The 22236-nt window shown below is 43.5% G+C and overlaps 1 protein-coding gene across 50 annotated transcripts in view; it reads right to left on the bottom strand.

Annotated features, from left to right (window-relative positions):
• Window positions 1-455: 455 nt before the first annotated feature.
• Window positions 456-22236, bottom strand: part of PXK (PX domain containing serine/threonine kinase like) — a 77179-nt gene continuing 55398 nt past the window's right edge. For 6 of the 50 annotated variants that reach the window (XM_069475949.1, XM_069475988.1, XM_069475953.1 and 3 more), the window contains 7 exons: window positions 21730-21808; window positions 18800-18848; window positions 15135-15212; window positions 14447-14533; window positions 13939-14008; window positions 11157-11219; window positions 456-1870 (listed from right to left, as the gene is read on the bottom strand). In XM_069475949.1, coding sequence (XP_069332050.1) covers window positions 1659-1870; window positions 11157-11219; window positions 13939-14008; window positions 14447-14533; window positions 15135-15212; window positions 18800-18848; window positions 21730-21808 — 638 coding nt within the window. In that variant the 3' untranslated portion in view covers window positions 456-1658. Of the gene's footprint in view, window positions 1871-3135; window positions 3173-5729; window positions 5763-11156; window positions 11220-12468; window positions 12509-13938; window positions 14009-14446; window positions 14534-15134; window positions 15213-18799; window positions 18849-21729; window positions 21809-22236 lie in introns of all 50 variants that reach the window. The other 44 variants (XM_069475967.1, XM_069475975.1, XM_069475978.1 and 41 more) reach the window with 17 other exon arrangements.

The raw sequence follows: 22236 nt of genomic DNA, 5'->3' as shown, positions 1-22236 counted from the left end.
TTTTTATATTTGTGAAAGAATAAATGTGGGGGGAAATCCTCAAATTCTATTAAGTTAGTGCCAAATGGAAAAAAAGCTGGTACTGTACAAAACCATGGCCTGTTTTTATTGAAATATCTGAAACTATCCAAAAATAGCAAAACTGACTTCAGAAGGACTCAGGCCTCCCAGCCTCCATCAGGAACTAATCACCTAGCTTGCATCACACTGGGCCAGGAACTTGTCCACAGATGCTTCAAATGCCTAATTCTAGTAGGGTTCCCTTTAAAATGAAAGCAAAGTTTACGTCAGGTATTTGTCCCATTGCCAAAAAACGGTCTCTTCAGAAGTTGCGATGGAAAAGATGGGTTAAATCAGTTATAGAAGCATATAGGTAGTACCTAACTAAAAGAGCAAGGCAGGATTAGTAGCTCTTATTAAGAGGGAAAATAAGACAGAAAAGAAAACAAACAGGATAGGTAGGAAGGAAACTTTAGAGAGACCGTGTGAATCTGTATGTTTACAAAAGATGCTACAAAAAGTTCTCATTTGAACTATCTAGCCACCCTACAGACAACACATTTTCTTGACATGGTTTATTTTAATAAAAAATACAGCTGACATTTATGACAGATTACATGAAACTATACACAATGACATTCTCTCTGCATAGTAACCAACACTGATGTGTGTACTTCAATTTTTAAATGGATTATTTATAATCCTTTAAAGTGCAATTTATTTAAAGGTTTAAGCAAATCATAGGATGAAGGATCTTTCTAATAAATGAGCAACATTAAAAAGATGATGTATTTAGATAAGTCTTTCAAAAGTCAGAATTGTTTTCTATAGATGCCAAATTTACTTACATTGTAATATTGACCCCCCAAGCCCCAAAGTTGACTTAATTGCTGAGGATTACAAAGATCCTCTAATTGGCAAGAGCTTTTTCTGATTTCAACTTTTTTTTGTCTGTTTCAACACATTCTAACTAAAAAGAACTATAGGTCTAAAGTAGTTGCTTTAGCAGCCCTGAGTTCTATAATCACAACGGTATTCCTGTTAGAACTTAAGAGAACGTTAAGAAATTTCCCCATCCTACTTGAGGGGGAAAGTGAAGAACTCAGTTGGCTTCTCTGACGTAGCAACAGAACTATGCTTTGGGCTACAGTGTTAATGTCTAAGATAAAATAAAGGGAGCAAAAATGGGAGTTATCTATGAAATAACCAGAAAATGCTTTAGAGAAATGAACTGTGAGAGGAACATTTCTAGGAGCTGACGGGGTAGAAGGGATTGCAACACAAAGGCCATTCACTGCTGTGCCTGAACATTGTCATTGTTTTTCTGTCCATTTCCTTTAGTCGGTGAAAATATTGATTCCAATCTGCTGCTGCTGCTGCCCCAAAAAGATGCCCGTTAGAGGATGAATAAAACTCCTTTACAGTGATAATAAAGGAGCAAAATATTTCTTAAGGCAGCAGTGCCAGCCTAACTTTATTCTACTTGAAGAATATTTCTCTCTTGAAAAACCTCGTACATGAGCATCTGCAAAATAGTGCTGTATGTGGCTGTACTGGCTCAGCAATTATTTACCCAGGAAGAGGATACTTTAGGGGGTGGGGGTGAATAGGAAAAAAAAAAAAAAGGAAATTTTCCCTCCAAGTGTAAACAGGAAGCTTCAGCCGATCTTAGGAGCACTGTGATCACAGGTTTCAGCTTTCCTCAAAGTTCCTTTTTGGAAATTCTGGATGGAGCTGAGCAAGGCCCCTCGGCTCACACCGTTCACAGCCTGGGGTGAGAGCTGGGCGGGCGCCTCCGTGCTTGCGGGAGGCAAGGGAGCTGCTGGTGGTGGAGGTGGAGGTGGAGGAGGTGGAGGTAACGCAGATATCCCTGTGGAGGAAAAAGGCCAAGAGAGGACAGTCAGTAATCACCTCTCCAGCTGCCCTGCACACATGCTACTGCTCGTCCTGGGGAGAATGGACTCATGTTTTCCTCACCAAGTATTGCAGGATTTTTTAAAATACTAAACAAAAAAGCTAGAAGTATCAAAGGGGAACGGTGGTCATTTCCCTCAGATAACAGTCAAATGAAAAAAGACTGTAGGCACAAATATTACAGAATACATGAAACCATACACAGTGACAGTCTCTGCACAAATGAGGCTCTGACCTCATTTCCAAATTTTAGTAATGGTCCCAAAAGAAGAGTTGCATCCCTTAGCTGCATCAGGCAGGTCCTGGGCAGCTTTATCTACTTTGGGGCCAGCAATTAAAGATAAGACATCTGTATGCACAGAGTCAGGCTACCTGAATGTCAATTACTCATAAGGGATGAACAGTTCTTTAGCTGCTCCAACACACAATATTTGAAGGATGTAACTTAATACAAAATAACAAACCACTCGGGATTCTTGGCAAGGAACCAGTGCCTGCCGGGTTATGCATTTCCCAGAGGAGTCTGTCTCGAATAATCATTTCCTATTAGGTTGCATTAAAGAACTGTAAAATGCTAATAATTGTTAGCAGTGCCAAGCAGGGGGCACGGGGATCTCTCTCTCTCTCTGGCAAGGGCATTCTTAGGGAGGAGTCTTCCTGAAGTACCATTCTTTCCACCGCGGCCCAATTAAGGAACAGAATAGAACTGCACTAAACATACATCTTGACTGAAGTACCAGGAGAAACTAGAAAGTTCTGTTATACCCTAGCGGGCAAGGAGAGGGACACTGGGCAGGTTCTAAAACTTCCCTCAGCTTTCAGGCACATGAACATTTGCAACTTGAATTTTATATTTTCAGTCAATGAATGAATTGTTCTCTCAGGACAAAATAAACACTGAGAACACAAAAAGTTCTGCCTTAAAGAACTTTCCTATGCCCAGAGTTAGTTGTCCCCATCTCCTGTGAACCTTGAAGCTCTCTGAGACTCCACCTGTCTGTTGCTGTCTCTACCCCTCCCAGGGCTACACCAGGGAGATGGTCCACTGTGTGGTTTCCCCCAAACGGCTGCCGAGCTGTGGTGAAAACAGGTAAAGATACCTATCACTACTTGAGTTTGTATGGATGACGGTTCAGGATCACCAATAAAATACACAAATAAGGACACCATTTTCACCAAGCGTGACAGGTAACTAACGTCTTACAATTCATAGAAAATCACTTACCTTCCTTTACATCTTTACCCAAACCTAAGGCAGCTGAAATTAAAGAATCACACAAATACATATACTCATGCTCTGCAATCCTGGAATTCTCAAATAATAGAGCAATACAAATGAAGAGTAAATATAGACAAATGAACAAAATGGAATTTTCATTGGTTCTACACGATGACAACTCATGAATGAAGTTCTATTATGCTCAATGCTAGAGTGGACTCTAGGGAAATGTTCTTGGCTTTACGTCACTGTGTTATAAAGAGAAAAAGGATTTTAAGCCTGTAGTAAGTGTTGAGGTGAGAAAACTGTGGAGAATAAACGTGACATAGAGAGCAGTGAAATGCGAGGAGGTGGGGAAACCTCTGTTGAAGGCCGTTGGAACTGGTCTCTTGACTGCAGGGCCAAGCGGGCGCCGAGGAGTGAGCTCTGCCTGTTTCGGGGTGAGTGGGTGTCAGTGCCCTTGCCAGGCGCTCAGGGCCGCAGAATCTGCACTTGACATGCAGGGCGCAGCTCTCAGCAGGAGCTGCGGCGTTTCTGCCTCCCAGCTTTGTGCTTCGACCCGACACAGAAGAATCACTGCAAGGTTTAGGACGAGAAGACAGGCTCCGGGCTGCAGCAGCACTTGGGGGTTCTACCAAAGGCACTGGCCATCCAGAGAGCAGTTACCCCTCCAGGTGAGAATTCTGGGAAGCTAGAGACAGGCCTCGGGCGCTGGGTCAGGGGTACAGGCTACAATCTTGGCACAGAACAAAATGCTTGGCCTCAGACAGAACCAACGCTTCACTTTGGCCTCATTAGCAGGCACTCAGAATTAAAAGTGCAAATGCACTACCACAGCGTTTGGAGGTTGGGAAAGGGGGTCAGTAAATGGATCTTCATTTACCAAGTAAAGGTGAAATTCTTGTCATTTTAAACAAATCCGTTTAAAAATGGAGGTAGTGTAAATAAATAAAATGCCCAGAGTCCTACAGGGTAGCCTGTGCCTGTAAACCACACGGATGCTGAGGGCTGTGCGGGAGGACAGGCTGCTCATCCAAGGGTATAGAGCAAGGTCACCCTGATGTCTTGGGTGCCGGACCAGTCGCAAGGGGCTTGATGTCCCAGGAGGTCCACTCGTCCTCACTCTTCCTCACTCTGGTGGATCGTGAAGCGTATAGTCAGGGCCGGGCAGGCCAGAACCCAACTCACCAGGACCAGGAGAGGACGTCTGGGAGTCAGAAGGTCAAAACTGGAGGAGGCAGGAACACAGCCCTGGGACTCACAGTCTCTGACTCCAAGCCCCATTGACTGTCTTTGCCTTTTCCATGGCCTGCAAGCTTCCTTTAAAGGTAAATCGGGGCATAAGCTACAACATGATGGTAACAATGGCAGGAAGCTGGGGGCAGGGGTAACTAAGGCCAAATGCAAGTTGGCAATTTGGCCTGTGACACACCTGGGAACAACCGACTGACACCTGAGCTCCCTCCATCTCTAAAGCGCCAGTGAGCTCCTCCTGCCAAGAGGCCTCCGATAGGCCCTGTCCCCAGGCCACAGACAAGAGCGACGGATCCCCTGTGAGACTGATGGCTCACTGAACTCACACCAGGATGGGGGAGCCTCCACCACAGCCCGTCTTCAGTTATAACCAGGTCAGTCCTGATTTCTCCCATCTCGTTTTTCTCTCAGCCAAAAAACATGAGCACCAACTACTCTACCCTCCCCACAACCCCCTCCACCAAACCAGACGGGAACCTGGCAACCCAGCAGAGGCCCTGAGGAGGACACAGACTGCTGCGGCCAGAGCACAGGTTGGATCTAGGGAGGAGCGCCATGCCAGGAACATCCTCGACAGACTCGGGAAAAGGACATCTGAGGGTCCCCTTTCCTCCCCTTTCCTCAGGCCAATTTTAGCAGTTAGCAGTGGGCAATCTACAGATCTCTGTAGCTCCAAGTTCCTTTGTGGTCCACACATGTAGGTGGGGAGGCCAAGCGGCCACTAGACCACACTAGAGCAACACCAGGCCTACGAGCTACCCTCGGGAGAGAATGGAGACCCGTGACCCCTGGAAGCCGGCAGCCCCCAGCTCTCGGGAACCACCTTTCCCCTTTGCCTCAGGCAGATGAGGAGGCTGTACTTGTGTCCCAACTTGCAAATTATTAAGGATGCTTAAAAAAGATCTGTTTTCCCCATGATTAGTAGAAAGGCTAGTAAGTTATTTCTCTCTAACCAAGACCTCAACTGCCTAATTCTTCATCACAGCAACTAGGAACAAACATTTTTGCAGCAATGGGACCTCGAAAGTCATCTTTCCAAAATTATAATACACCAAAATGCCATGCAGTTGATTTGCAGGTTTTAGAGCTGTATTTTGAAACTAAAATCAGAGTGAAAATGAAGACTTTGAAGGTCATGATGAAAATGAAATGAATATAGATGAAGTTACTTGAGTGCTTTTTAAAGATGCTGTATTTCATTTAAGTGTTCAGATAAGGAAATAGTCTCAAATCTGCCTTCCCACTTGTTTATCACTTCAGTGATTGAGACACATTGGGTCCTATTTCACATACAGAAACAGAGCATCTTTAAACTTAGAGAAATCAGCATAGTTTACTTTACCGAAAATTCACGTTCAAAATGGTGCATGCTCTACTGAAAACAGCAAGGAGAGAGAAAGAGAGAGAGGGGACACAAGTCATTATTCAGATTTTAGTGTCATTTAATCAAATAGTAACAGACAATAAAATATTAGTCTGAATCACATGCTGACTATTCTCACTGCAAAACTGAGATATACTTAACCACAAAATGTACTGGTTTGTAAACATGATTGTGACTCTTTTAGGACATGGCAAATGTACCAATAGAGTAACCAATGAATCACTTTCTTCTTCGCGTTCTTTTTCTTCTGAGCCAGTTAGGTGTTATTTTTATTTATTTACAAGCACTACGCTCACTTCAGAAGAGCCAGGAAGGTTTTACCCCTCTGAAGAGCAGAATGGAGGCAAGGAGTGTACTTAGTTCTATTACTAAACAAGGACAGTTCATCAAGAGGGGAGAGAAATAAAAACTCACCACTTTTTCCCAACCAAGTCTCCTAGAGTACGAGATTTGTCTTTTTAGCGTTGGGGAGAGCAAGAGCAGGTCTAGGGCAGAGCTCTGGGGTGGGTGGGTGGCCTCCCAAGCTGGAGCCTGTGGGCCCCTCCCCAGAGGCTGCTGTGGCCTAGAGGCTGAACTGGGCAGTGAAACTTACTTAGGGCTATCAAACCATTTTAAAAAAGAAAGCAAGGCAAATGCTTTCCTTGTCTTCTTTTTTTACTGACTAGATTCTAGGTGAAATGTGAAGAATCATGCTTTCCCAGACAGTGAATCAGAGGAGAGTTCCTAATGACCCAACTCTGCCCCACCGCTCTCCCCTGGGGACAGGCTGGGAAAGAGGCCACACGTGGGGCGGGGCTGGGCAGGCCAACCATGCACATCTGGGACAGCTCTGGAAGAAACGAGGATGTGGGGGAAGACTCTGGGGAGAGCTCACACACTTGGGGCTTGGGCTTGGGCTTGGGCTTGGGCTTAGGAGAGGGAGAGGGGGGCTGTGAGTGGGCACAGCAGGCTGCCGCAGTGGGAAAGAGACACAATGCAGGGCAGAGCTGTTCACACCAAAGATGGCCACTGCTTTGTGCATGTGTAGCTTATAAGAGAGACAGGCAATTCTTATGACTAGACATCGATTTTGAGCCTAGACTGGGTTTAAGACTTTAATTTGGCTAAGCAAACCCTGGAAGCGCCAACACTGTAAATAAATTATCTCTTTTTTTGTGCCTTATTAAGTCTGTTTGTTTTCTTATTCTTTTTTTTTTTTTTACTGGAAATCTCCTTCGTCTAATTTCCTTATTAATTCTTAACCTTCTTTTCTGTTTTTTAAGCTCTCAGTCATTCTCTGTGCCCACAAGGCTCTGTTTTCCCGCCTCCAGCACTCCAGATTCAAAACTTCCCTTTCTCTCCACTGGTTATTACACACTGGGTTTTCTGCAAACTGCCAGGTCTCTCTCCTCAAAATTACTGCTTGAAATATAGACTTCATGCAAAAAGGGCTAGAATTCTCTGACTGCAAGGCATTCATAGCTTATCCTTGGTAGTACTTCACTGCTTATACAGCCTTGCCATCTACACTATCTACCTAACAAAGAGCAGGAATTCTTTTAAAAGTAGCTTCAAAGAATGGAAATTAGTTGTCCAAAGTCAGTTAGAAAGCAGTAGAGCCAGGAAGCTAGGACTCAAGCCCAGGGTTACTGACTGTACATTTAGGGTTCTTTTTGCACTAGCCAAGCACAGTGTTTAACAGCAGTGCATCCCCCCAAAAAGCAGGCACTCAATAAATCAGTGGATAAATGAACAAAGACAGACAAATTAGAATTCTGGCTCTAGCAACCCTCCTAACTTGTATGACCTTGGCCAAAGTCTCTTAACCCTACTGAGCCTCAGTTTCTTCATCTGTACAATGAAGCCATGCTAGAGTCCATGTGCAGTGGATAGCATAGGAAAGTATTCATGAAGATCAAATGAAAACAATGACTACAAATGACTTAAGTAATGCCTGGCACAGAATAAGTGTTCAAAATATATTGGCTATGATTATTTTAAATAACTTTACAACAATTTATGGTGTCCTGCTTACTCAGCTTTCCTAAAATACTCTTTTGCAAATCCATTTAAGAAAAAAGATAGCAAGGCAAAAGGTGAGTCTGCTCCCAAAGGAGGATGGGAGGAAATATTTGTGTGTGTATAAACGTGACCTTTCAAACCACACAGCTCTATAAATACAGAGTATAAACACTAGTCGGTGATATTTACCATGAAGTAAGTCAGGATAAAGAATTTTAAATTCTTGAAAGAGTGACCTTCCTGAGGCAGGAAACAACCTTTAGCAGGAAAGAAAGTGCTAAAGCAGGAATGTTCTCCCTGAAAAAAATAGGGGTCTTAGCAAAAGAGTATTAGAGAATTCCACCCCACCCAATGGAATTGCCAGCAAACTTAGGGAAATGATACTTCTCCCATCAATTTGGTAAGGACCTCAAGAAGAGGCCCCAAGAAAGGGGGAGCTGGAAGGAAAGGAAGAGGCACCAGCCTTTACACAACTGCTGGAAAGGGCTCTTAAGGGCAAGACTCCTTCACTTAGAAACTTCTGTTACTTCTGCCCCATCCTAGAAGAAACTGAGATTAACATCACCTTTAGCTACCATAAATGTGCTTAAAATTGATGCTTTCAGGAAGAAAGGCACTGCTGCCGAAGTCAGCTTGCTTAAGCTTATCTATTGCTGTTGATCTGCTGCTGAGCAAACTGCCAAAGGGCAGAGCCCACGTGGATTTAGAGTATATTAGAACTGTGAGAGTCTCCTCCAGCTTCCACCTTTCTGCCCTTTACAGGTAACCAAAACCCAAACGCGGAAATGACTCAGTAACCAAAGGCATACCGAGGGCTTACTAAGTGCCAGGCACGGTCCTAAGCCCCTTACACATGGAACTCACAAAACCCTCATACTAACCTGCCAAGGCAGGCATCGCTGTTATCCTCATTTATAAATGGCAAACCTGAAGCACAGGGAGGGCAAGTGCCTTGCCCAAGGTCCCAGAACCAGCAACTGTCGGCCCTCAAGCTTAGATTCTCCAACCCACGGTGCAGTCCTTAAGGCTTCCCAGGTAAGCTGTGTCGAGATGCTACCTTTTGCAGGGTTTCTTTTTTAATACTAGCCCCTGAAAGTAAAGACTTTTCCTTTCATTTGTGAAAACTGCATTTCATTATAAGGCTGGAAAACACTATCTTTGACTTTGTTCCCAGATAAGCATGCTTTTTAAAAAAAAAACAAAAAAAAAAACGTAAACTTGGCCTAGAAGTAAAGATGTAAACTGGAGTAAATATGATTCCTACAGCAAGACGGGCATTGTGCAGAGAGGAAGTGAGACAGAGAAGACCAGCAAGAAGCCAGATAAATGCACCTTGACTATATCTTGAATGAATAAACTCCCTGTGGGTGCCCTGTTTAGGACCTGAAATGCTAGCTTGCCAGGCAAGTGCTAAGTATTAGTGATCATTTTTGTAAGTTGCATTATAAGAAATGCCCAGCAGAGGTCAGAGTGCAGGCTGAGTCAATTTCGTCAACAGCAACATTAAGGGAGATCAAGGAAAGGAGGAGCCAGTACTTGCCAGGCACTGATTGTCCTTGAGGCCTCACATTTTTTCCCTCTAAATCCTCAAGACTCCTTTTCAGGGTGGGCGCTACCAAATTCACAGTGATGCCCCCTACCGCTCCCACTCACCTCAGACAGAGTTTGTCCACCACTGATGCTAATTACAAAAGATTCTTCTTTTTATTCTCTCATCCTAAAAGTTACCTCATCTCATGCAAACTTGCCACTGTGTGAGAAAGCTCCCATTTAAAGCACAGGTAAATTAGAGAATTCCCCCTAAAAGTCCAAATAGACTGTAAATTCCCCAAAGTATTTAAAGATGAGAACTGTCAGTTAACTGCCCAGAGCCACATCTAACGCACACAGCAAGGTGCTCCGTACGCTAAACAGACACCTCGCTTGTTAAAGGAGGTTTACACACTCTCACTCATTTTCTCCAATTCTCTTAATATGTCCAAGTGGAGTTAAATTAATATCCTATCTTCTAGAAAATGCCTCAATATAGTCTGGGCAGTGGATTGCCAGAAATTTCTTTTTTTTTTTTTTTTTCAGCTCATTGTGGGGGTACAAAAGTTCAGGGTTATATATATTGCCCATGCCTCCCCATTGCCAGAAATTTCTGATTGGCCTAAACGGGTCACCTCTATGAAAGACAGAGAAGTCTATTTTCTGTCTTCATCAATATTTGGGGGCTTTTTTGTAAAAATCTACTGACAAAGTCAGACAGGGACAAGAATATCATCCCCATGAGCCAAGTACTTTGCTACTCAAAACAGGCCCTGGCCTCAGAACATTCTGCAATAAGCCACCAGTAACCACCTTCAGCTGGTAAGAAGAGACACCCACTGGCCAGAAGTAAGTAATTTAAACTAGTCCCCTTGCATTTGCCTGTGTTGTTTTTTTAGGAGGGTCAGTGAGAAGCATTTGAGAGTAGTTGAGTAAGGATCTTGGTAGCTCCAGGGTGCTGCCTTAAGTATTAATAAATATGGTATCAACTCATATGTCAGCCCCCTGCCAATGACTCTCCCTTCTAACAGCTTCAGGGAGCCTTCCAAGCACAGCTGGCAAGCTCGAGTAGCAGAACCAGCTCCTTGGATATATAGAACATCTGGTTCATTCAAGAAGCAAAAGGAGATACTGGCGCCCCAATGTGTTTTTATGAGGCTTGCAATATGGTTAGGAGAGAGACCTCAGTTCAAAAAGGAAAGAAGGAAAGACAGTATTATGAGGCTACTCCACAAAATTAGAGACTATTTTTATAAATAGTCCCCAAGATGAATTCTTTTTACATTTTTCAAACAAAACTTATAGTATCTGATTTAATTCACAAAGGCTAATGACAGAAAAATACTCAGATGATGAAATGCATTACAAAGCAGAACAGAGTGTAAACAGCTATCGGAAGATCAGAAACTTGGTGGTTATTCCTGCACCTAGGCATCTCACCAGTTTTGCTCTGTGACAAAACTGACATGATGAATGTCAGGCCCCCTGAGGAGAGAGCTCTGGCAGGACAGGGCCCCTGGGGAGCAGCGCATTTTTGTTCAGCTGAGCACACACCAAGACAAGCTCTGATCTGAGGAGCCCTGTGTGAGGTGTTTTAGTGAAGAGAGCAAGCTTGAGCCAGCAGGTGGTTAGTGGCCCTGAAACCAGTTCACTCCTTGTGAAATCCGAGCTTGGAAATGGAGAACCTCAGCTCTCCCGAATGACACTACTAATTTGCACTCCCACTGGTCTCTCTTCAGAAGCCTGCTGCTATCTGACCCCGGAAATGCTTGGGCCAGGGCAGGAAGAGAAACAGCCCCGGCTCCTCCTGTTGGTGGAGAGGAGGGAGGCGTGTCACTTTATGCCATTACTAACCTGATGTAGAGGGTGGAGTCGGCGATGACGGGGACGTGAGAGGTGAGCTGGCCCCAGATCCTGCTAAGAGAAAACACAGAGAAACACACTCATGGGGACCAAAGATAGACATTTGGAATTTGGCCCAAGCCGTTGTCTGAGACTCTACACTTGGCTTAGCGTGTGGACCTTGTGGAACAAGGTGATAAGAGACAGAAAATTCAGAGACTGGACCCAGTGACGACGGGCTTTTACCCCAGTGCAGGTCTGCTGCCTTCAGCAGGTCCCAGGAAGCTCCTGGGCTCCCACTGCTCCCCACAGCCCGCGTGGTCTAAAACCTGAACTTTGCACAATCATGGGCTTATACAACTGGCTGCCATATCTCTTCCTGACCTAACCCGCACCCCTAGGTAATGACAAATCACAGTGGCCACAAGTGGTACAGGGGACGGATAGGTGGGGCAGCCAAGAGCAGCTTGGTGGGGCCCTCCAAGCGAAGGGAGAGCTCACTACAACATTCACCCAGTAATGCTTTCTGTAGAAGTTCCATTTTATCAGCAGGTACATTCAATTAGATAGGGATAGGCTATTTAGTTTGTGGATTTCCAGGCCTACATTTACCTGAAATTCAGTAAATATCCTTATTTACATTAGGACAAAATCCCATATGATGCAGGCTTCTTCTGGACCTAGTAACCTTATTATATTTCTAATATTCCCAAGTTCTCAGCATCTTCCTATTGCTTAGAAATCCCTAGAAAATATCCCCCTGGCCCAATGTAAATAGGAGGTTCCTACATAATCCTCTTCTATGGCGATATAAAGGCCCCTCCTACACAGGGAGATCCTACGGTTACCTGTTAACCAGAGCTCCCTAATCTGGTGATTCTTGGGCTGACATGCACACGCATCTAAAGGGAAGGTTGTCATCACATGCCCCTGAGAAACCACCACTAGCTGTTCTGGTTAAGCCTCTGGCCATCACCTCACTCACTACCCACAGGACACGTTGGTGCCTCACAGTCACTGGGCATGATGAGAAATGTCCTAATTAAACCACACCTCTCTCCAGTTTAATACTTTCCCATTATTTGCAATATTCCCTCAGCTCCCTATAAAATATGAGAGGTGTTTTACTGAAAAAGGAGGTAAAACTCAATGCATGCTGTTTTCATATTGTTCATAGTGTTAACAGATTTTAATAGGGAGAAGCTTGAACTTGTGATTCCAGTAGGGTCTGGGAATGATCTGTATGTTTCCATCAACAACTGCTACTTCACTTTCCTAAATTCCTTGAGGGCACGAAAGTGTCTTGGAGTCCTTGGAGTCCCACCTGGCTGCATGTGGCACAGGGCTTTGCAGGCAGGCAGGGTCTCAGGAAGCTGGAGAGCACAGAGTCAGGCTTTCTTGCTAAAGAATGAGCTGCTGGGCAGAATGACTGCTGGTTGGAGGCCTGAGTCTCAGGCTGATGATGACAAGGACTGGTCCATGTCCATCCCAACAACCAAGGAAAAACAGACTTTCGACTCTGAAATGACCTGCCGGCCACAACAGCAATCATCCCCAAGGAGCCTGCCTTGGTCCTCATTGGGACCTTCCCTCCTTCTCCTTTGTAGCTCTCCCTGAGCCCTTCTCCAGCCTGGACTCCGCAGTAGTGTCGACATGCTTCTTCCTCTCCCTCTGGAGTCTGTGGTCTCTCTCCTTCCATCTCCTCTAATTTCCAGCTCTGCTGCACCACCTACCTTCTCCCCAGCTCACCCGGCCCTCAGGGCTGCAGCCTAGTCATCTGGTGCACTCCTCAGTTTCTCCTCTCACCCCAGGCAGACACCCTCCTTGCTGAACACCCTCAATTTCCTCCCTTCCTTCCACTTCTAAACATCTGTGCCTCTTCCCCTGCCGCTCTTCACTCTTCCTGCCTCCAAAAGAAGATGGACAGGTTTCCTCTAAAGCTGAAACTGACAGCTGGGCTCTTGATGCTAACGCCTTGGTTTTCTAGCTCCCCAATTATTTCCCTTTTTGCATCTTCAAATTCTCCATCTCTGCTAGGTCCTTCCTCTGCCTAAAAGTATAATCAGCTATCCCTCAACCTCCAAAAATCCCCCTTTCCCTGGGCCCTCTAGGGCTGAGCCAAAGCTGCCAGGGTTAGGGTGAAACCTTCCCTGGAACTCTACTTCACAGATTCATAAACTAGAAGAACTGGCTGGCCTCCAGGGATTATTCAATCTGCCTCTGATTTCCAAAGATGGGGACATTAAGCCCAAAGCCAGCGGGGCTGGGCCAGGGGTAGCTGGGAGTGGCAGTGAGGACGCCAACTCAGGACAGTGCTCTTTGTACCATCTTGGCCTTTTAGGAATGATGCTTCTTGCCATCCCCAGACACCATTGAGTCCTTTCCTTAATCCACACAGGAGGGCACCTCCTCCCACCATGTGGGGTCCAGAGCAGAGGGCAGGATTTAAGATCATTTCTGTTCATGTGGGCTCTACTAAAAACCAGGAGGCCTTGCATTAAGTCACGTCTGTTTTTCTTCCACGGCTAATGCTCCCGTGCCTTTGATTGATCAAGTCTTGCCATCATCAGTGAAGAGGCCAAGCTACCTAATAACCTCTGAGGTCCCTCCTAGCACTTGAGTCCTGTGAGCCCATGAATGCTGTTGCAATCCTTTGTTAGAGACAGAGTGTTTTCGTTCTCTGCATTCATTACTCTACTGCCCGGTATTTGCCCACCAGAACCTCGTAACCAACCAGAGACTCCCGATTCTGACCTCTGGGTCCTGGGTCCCACTACAATCTATAACCAGTTACCTGAATTATTGGAGTTGCTGTACTTTGCTGAATGCTCTTCACTATTTTCAATAGCAGATCGTTTTGATTTCTTCAAGAATAAAAGAAGGGGAGGGGAAGCAAAGAATAAATACACTGAAGCTTGGAGTGAGAATAAAAATATTTTCCAGGCACACAGTTAAACTAGCTACAGACAAGGTCATATTTGGCCTCATAACTTAATACAGTGAAGAAGCCACAAACCAAACCTAAAGGGTGAAATAAAACCAAGAATGCTGACTTTACTATCTCAGGCCAATTATTTCCTCGGATTACATGATGCCATAATCAGCCCAGCAAGCCAGGAAACTACATGGTCCATTTCTCTGCTCATTACTACATGGCTCTTTTTTAAAAGCTGAAAACCAGTCATCTGGAAATAGTTTTAGCTTTCAAGGAGATATAGTACAAAATCTGTGATTAAATGTGCACCATTAACCTAGAACTTCCTTCACATGTAGTCAAGAATTCATAGAGACAACAGGCTTACCTTTCGAGCTAAAATCTTTCTTTTTTTTCTTTCTTCCTCAGATCCATGGTGTGACTGAGCTCTTGTCAGTCTTCGATGCTGGTGAATCTTTAAGAGATCACAGTTCATCACAAACATAAGCATATCCCATGTAAGGCAGTTTCCTAATGAAAATCTTCTCCAACATGTTTTGCCAAATCAAATTTCATTTTGGACAAAAAAAATATCTTTCCGTTCTCAGCCTGTCTACCTCCCGGTGTAGGTCTGGATGTCTGGGTGAAGTGTATGCCAGAGGATGAAGACCTTTCTCATTCTCCCGATTTCCTTCCTGGCTTTCTCTCTTTTATATTACAGAAGAAGAAGTGGTCCCAGCATCGTTAGAGAGAGCAAGGACCATGGATGCCCCAACGACCTCCATGCCCTGATCATAAAGCAGGACCATCCCCACCACCTCCATGCCCTGATCATAAAGGAGGACCATCCTTGGTGGACATGTTTGTTTCCCCCATTGACTGAGCTCCTTGAGAGCAGGACTGCACAGTATTCAGCTCTGTGGTGCAGCGTCTAGCCTGGGGCCTGGCTGACAGTAAGTATGCACAAAATGTCTGTGGTGTGAACAATCTGTTAAAAGTCAACCACTGTAAACACCATGGCAGAGGATGGGGACACCATACTGTTAAAGGGTAATGAGGAACTATTATCAACTTACCTGCTTCTGTTCTTCAATTAGTCTCTTTTCTATACATTCTTTGGCAATTCTCAATGCCTCTTTTAACTTTGTAGGGATCTGAAAGAAGAGAAAGTACATAATCCATTGAATAAAGTAGCTGGAGATTCTCCCAAGTCCTGGAATCAATGAAGGGGAAGTTGGTTACCAAGAAGGTCACCTAGAATAAAATTAGTTAAAACTGTCCACTCAAATCCTATCACCACCACTTTTGGTATCCCTAACATGCTCAGTTCTCTAGCAATTTTTAGCAATGAACATATAAAACTAAAACATAAATAAACATGATATATATTTCAAGTAATTCACATAATTCTCAAGGACTCTGAATTGTCAAAACAATCTTGAAAAAGAAAAACAAAGTTGGAGGCCTCATATCTCCTGTTTTCAAAACCTACTGCATAGCTACAGCAATCAAAACAGCATGGTACTGACAGGAAGACAAATACAGAGGCCAGTGGAACAGAACAAGAGCCTAGAAAAAGCCCTTGTGTATATGATCAAATTATCCTTGACAAGGGTACCAAGAACACATAATGGGGAAAGGACAGTATATTTAATAAACAGTGCTGGGAAAATTAGATATCCACATGCAAAAGAATGAAGCTAGACCCTTACCTTATACCATATACAAAAATTAACTCAAAATGAATTCAAGATCCAAATCTAAGACCTAAAACTATAAAATTCCTAAAAGAAAACACAGGGGAAAAGCTTCATGGCATTGGATTTGGCAATGATTTCTTAGATATGACACCAAAAGCACAGACAGTAAAAGAAAACTAAATTAAACTTAATCACAATTTAAAGCTTCTATACAACAAAGGATACTATCAACAGAATGAAAAGGCAACCCAAGAAATGGGACAAAATATCTGCAAATCATATAACCCCTGATAAGAGGTTAATATCCAGATATATACAAAAGAATACAAATATCCAATATATACAAAAGAACTCCCATACTCAACAACAAAAAATAAGTTACTCAATTAAAAAATGGGCAAAGGACCTGAATAGACACTTCTCCAAAGAAAATATACAAATGGCCAACAAGCATATGAAAAGATGTTCAATGTCTCTATTCATTAGAGGAATGCAAATTAAAACCACAATGAGATATCACCTCACACCCATTAGGATGGCCACTATCAAAATAAAATAACAAGTGTTGGCAAGGATGTGGAGAAATTGGAACCCTTGTCCAATTTGTGCACTGCTGTTGGAAATGTAAAATGGTACAGCTGATATGGAAAATAGTATGGAGGTTCCTCAAAAAACTAAAAATAGAATTACCATACGATCCAGCAATTCCACTTCCAGGCATATATACAAAATAATTGAAAGCAGGATCGCAAGGAGATATTTACACACTCATCTTCATTGTAGCATTATTCACAATAGCCAAGAGGTGGAAGCAGCCCAAATGTCCATCAACAGATGTGTGAATAAAGAAAATGTGGTGTATATATACACGATGGAATATTATTCAGCCTTAAAAAAGAAGGAAATCCTGTCACATGCTACAATATGGATGAACCTTGAGAAAATTATGCTGAATGCAATAAATGAGTCACAGAAGGACAAATACTGTATAATTCCACTTGTATAAGATATCTAGAGTAGTCAAAATCATGGAAACAGAAAGTAGAATGATGGTTACCAGGAGCCGGAGGGGGGAGGGGGAAATGGGGAGTTGTTCTATGGGTATAGAGTTTCAGTTTGTAAACTCTGGAAATCTGTTACACAGCAATGGGACGGTCTTAAAACCACCGTACACTTAAAAACGGTTAAGAGGGTAAATTTTATGTGATTTTTACCATAATTAAAAATAAAAAATATATGAAGCCTATTAGCACACAAAAATTCTAGTAATAATATTTTATAATTTCAGAGGGACTTTCTCTGTGAAAGATTTACATTCTGAATTTCACAAGAGTAAGCTTTTTCCCGTTGGGAAACACTTCTAACAACAGCCCAGACTCAGTTTACTTGGGAGTCTATCACTTCTTAATTTATCAGCTTTTCAAACCATGAGGAGTCCAGGCATGGAAAATAGACACCCAGATCATGTTGAACTTTTTTCTTTATTTTTCTTTAAAAATTCTAAATTTAAAAATGTTTTGAGGAGGCAATATAGTCACAAGGTTCAAACTCCCAAAGATATAAAAGGGCACACACCCTGTGAAAGATCGCCCACCTCGTTCTCCATGGAGGCAGTTCAGCATGGAGGCCGACTACATTTCCCAAGAAGTTTCAGTGAGGAAGAGAAGAATATAAATGTTTTCTCTCTACTACTTCAGATGCAAAGAAGCTATTATTGTCAGAACTCTGACTGGCAAAATAGGACCGAGGAAAGCATCTCTCTCACCTATATAATTTTCTAACCCCACCTTGGCTTTCTTTTTTGTTGTTGTTCTTGCTTTCTAAATTTATTTTCATCGTAACAATACTACATGTTATTTTGGAATATTGAGAAAAGAGAGAGAATTATCCTTCCACCTGCCACCCAAGTCACACTACCAGTGAGCACTGATAAGAGCCAGGCCTTGAACAAGTTTACATAGATGATCGCAGCTGTCTAATGACAACAGACAGGCATGACTCACCAATTTTACACACAAGTACACACAAACTCAAAGATTAAGTACTTGGCTGTTGGTCAGTGGCTCTTAACTGGGAGCAATTTTGTACACCACCCCCAGGGGACATTTAGTAATGTCTGGAGACATTTTTGTCACAATGCGGGAAAGGAAGGCAGGGAGTATCACTGGCATCCAGGGGGCAGAGGCCAGGGATGCTGCTTCACATCCTATACTGCACAGGCCGGACCCCAGCACAAAGAATTATCTGGCCCAAACTGGCAAATGCTGTGGCTGACAAATCATGCTGTAGATAATGGCTAGTACTTTCAGAGCAGAGTAAGGCATTAATCTGGTTTTTTGGGTTCCAAAGCCCATCCTCTTTCTGTGACATACAACACCACTGCTTCCCAGGAGACTTCCTTCTAATCTTGTTTCTAAATACAGATATAGGCCAGGCGCAGTGGCTTACACCTGTAATCCTAGCACTCTGGGAAGCCAAGGCGGGAGGATTGCTTGAGCTCACGAGTTCGAGACCAGCCTGAGCAAGAGTGAGACACCATCTCTACTAAAAATAGAAAAAATTAGCCAGGTGTGGTGGCACATGCCTGTAGTCCCAGCTACTCGGGAGGCTGAAGCAGGAGGATTGCTTGAGCTCAGGAGTTTGAGGTTGCTGTGAGCTAGGCTGACACCACGGTACTCTAGCCTGGGTGACAGACCGAGACTCTGTCTCAAAAAAATAAATCAATACAATAAATAAATAAATAAATAGATACAGATACATTGTTTTAAATGCTATCTTTTTTTTTTACTTTAGCCCAGATCATAATCATTTTCTATACTACTACGTATTTCTATATTACTACTCTTTATAAATGTCACTTTTATTGGATAAAAATATTTTATCAAATAGATACTATAAATTATTAAATTTAGGACATTTATATCACTTCCAAATTTTCCCTATTATGTGCCTTCTTTTTCAGGTTAACAAAATTAAAAAAGCTAACTTTCAAAGTCAACTTAGTTATGTCACAAACCAAAACGTGATATAATCTGCTTTACCTTAAACTGTGGTTTTTCAGAAGTGGTTAGTAAAACATCACTGAATAATCTGTAAAGAAAAGAAACAAACAAAAAAATCTTTCTTGAGCCAGATGCACTCTCAAAATAGGATTAAAGAGATTAAGACACCTTTAGCATGAAGTCACATGAGCTCTCCCTCCCCTACCGCACATCCCCAGCCTCTGAGCCCAAGCCACCATTCCACGTTCATCACCACACACAAAGTAATGTGTACATCTCCCAGTGCGACCCCCTGCCCACCATGTGACCAGGGGTCTGGGCCAGTTGTGTGCTGAAGGTGATTTCCCCACTGTCAGGCAATATAATATTTTAAAAAGATAATTTTTGCAAATACTAATTTGCAAAAATATTGCAAATAACATATGTGGTAGACATTTCTAAACAGAATAACTGGTTTTCTTCTTGCCTCAAAAGAAGATAAAATTTATTTTAGAGCTCAAAAATGTTCAAGTAAATAGAAAGGAATTGTCCTTATTGGAATCTAACAGGAAAATAATTTTCTTTCGTGTCTCATGTTTCATTTTAAAAAATAGCAGTTTTTGGAGTATATCAATTCTCTCTTCAAAACTATGTTATTAAAAATAATAGGCCAGGCGCGGTGGCTCACGCCTGTAATCCTAGCACTCTGGGAGGCCGAGGAGGGTGGATCGCTTGAGGTCAGGAGTTCGAGACCAGCCTGAGCAAGAGTGAGACCCTGTCTCTACTAAAAATAGAAAGAAATTATCTGGACAACTAAAAAATATATATACAAAAAATTAGCCGGGCATGGTGGCACATGCCTGTAGTCCCAGCTACTCAGGAGGCTGAGGCAGGAGGATTGCTTAAGCCCAGGAGTTTGAGGTTGCTGTGAGCTAGGCTGACGCCACGGCACTCATTCTAGCCCAGGCAACAAAGCGAGACTCTGTCTCAAAAAAAATAAAAATAAAAATAATAGCATGAGCTGGGCATGGTGGTGTGCACCTATAATCCTCGCTACTTGGGGGGGGGCTGAAGTGGGAGGATAGTTTGAGCCCAGAAGTTTGAGAGAAGCCTGGCCAACATAGCAAGACCCTGTCTCGAAAAAAAAGGGGGATGAGGCCTCCTGCTTTGGCCTCTGGAGTAGCTGGGACTACAGACACATGTCATTGAACCTGGCTGAATATTCCACTTTTGAAAGACACAAGTAGAAATTACAGGGTCAACTTTTTCCCATAGTGCTCCGCAGAGTCCTGTCTGTCCCTCGGCCACATGCCCATTTACTTCCAGACAACAGAACATTTTAACAGAACATAGTTCACACCTCTCCAAGTGCTCTTTTTAAGGCTGAAGCCCATAGGATATAAAGACTTAGGTAAATAAAAAAATATTTGGATTCTTTTTGTTTACACAAGGTCTTGCTCTGTTGTCTGGCCTAAAGTGCAGTGGCATCATCATAGCTCACTGCAACCTCAAACTCCTGGGATCCAAGTGATCCTCCTGCCTTGGCCTCCCCAAATGCTAGGACCACAGGTGTGTGCCACCGTGCCTGGACTTGGATTCACTTTAGAACTGGAAGACAGGGAGAAAAATGTGAGAGCTTTGGAGTGGGGAGTGCAAATGCAAACTCAAGTAAATCAACCTGCATACAGGCCATTCCCTAACTATTATAAAAGTGTATTTTGTTCTACAAGTTTGTGAGAAATTTGTTATCTAAACTGGATCTATTTTTCCATATTTACATTGTGATTAATGGTTGATGGACTGGAGACGGATGCTCCAATGTCTGCTGAACATTAGAATGTCACAGCCACAAGGCAGGGGCTTGGTTTCCTCTGTTCATCACAGTCTCCCCAGGGCCTAGAATGGCACCTGGCCTCTAGTAGAGCCTCTCTAAACACTTGTGGAAAGAAAGAACAAGGAATCTGAGGTTATCGCTACCTCCTCTGAACTCTGGCTGCATGCATTTCAAGCTATCCCAGGCCTTGTTTCCCCATATTATTGTTTCCAGAGTACATCTGTTATACAGCAAGCTGGTACAGACAAAGCATGGGGTATATTGCCTGGTACATGATACTTGAAAAATACAAGCTGAATCAACATTAAGCATAAGTAACACTTCATACGCACTGCTTAAGTGCCTGGCACTGTCCTAGGAATCACCTCATTGAATCCTCCCAGCATCTTCTCAGGTGGGGACCATTATTATCAACCCCATTTTACAGTTCAGGAAACGCCACTTGCAGAGCTTAGGAACCTTGCCTGAGGTCACCCAGGTAGAAGTGTGAAGCTGGGATCCACCCCCAGGTCTGTCTGACCCCAGCTGCATCCTTAACCATTCTGCCGCCTCTCCACTAAGGAATAGAAAATGTACCTAAAGGAAAGGCCCCAAAGCACTGTTTCAACTGCCTCGAACTATTCATAACCCTGCATAAGAGAAAATGTCTTCTGAGCGCTAAGCCCCTTGCACAGTACCTGGTACATGCTGGATGTTTAATAAATAGTACTCAGTGAGTAACTGACAAAAGCGTGGGGGCCCAGAAACACGGTGTCCTTCTCCCCGAGGGGAGACCCTCCAAGGCCCCGTGACTTGTGAACTATCCATGGATGGGGGCCAACTGGTTTGCTGATTCTGGGTCAGAAAAGAGACACTGGAGAGGGCCCTTCTTTGGTATTTCCTGAGCTAGGGGGCTACCACACGTATACACACACTGCCAACACTGACGGAGGAGAGACACATGTGAAAACGACACCGACATTAAAGGAGAGCAATCAGACCAAGAGCAGAGAGGCCACAAAGAAAGTGCCATGATACCATGCTGCGAGCGCCCACGTCACTTCGACTCTGCAGCGACGGCAATTGAGTCTTTACTACAGTGCCAGGTGCTCAGGCTCAGTGGTCCGGTGTTCAACACAGTTATCAAGATCACAACCAATGCATATGATTGACTTACGGCATCTGTAAGAGCCGGGAGACGGTAGGCATGCCATTTTTACAGGCTTCACAAGACAGCGTAGACTCCAACACGGCCACTTGAAATGAACAGATACACATTTTAGTTCCACAGAACACACTGGCAAATCCACTTGCTGATGAAAAGTTTGACACCGCTTTGCAATAACTGTCTGCAGGCGGATCAGGACAGTGTCAAAACTCTTCACACACAGACAGATGGCATACGTCGGGGGGGGGGGGTGCTGGCAACACTGGTGTTACTGATGACTCAAAAGAAAGGGCTTAGAAACCACATGCTGACAGAAAGCTAGATATATTTCAAAGGTAATTAGAGGAAAGATTCAAGATATCATTCATAGAAGTGTTTGTTCTCTTAAAAGAGAAGTAAATACTACACAGAAGGAAAATTCTGAACTTGAAAGACATTTTGCTGCTTGCCTGCTTTTAATCAAAACCAGCACACAAAATGCCAATTGTTGGTATCTCAATATCCGACACTTTGGGT

Source organism: Eulemur rufifrons, chromosome 7 (assembly GCF_041146395.1).
Source record: "Eulemur rufifrons isolate Redbay chromosome 7, OSU_ERuf_1, whole genome shotgun sequence".
Lineage (NCBI taxonomy): Eukaryota > Metazoa > Chordata > Mammalia > Primates > Lemuridae > Eulemur > Eulemur rufifrons.
This window is presented reverse-complemented; position numbering and strand designations above follow the sequence as displayed.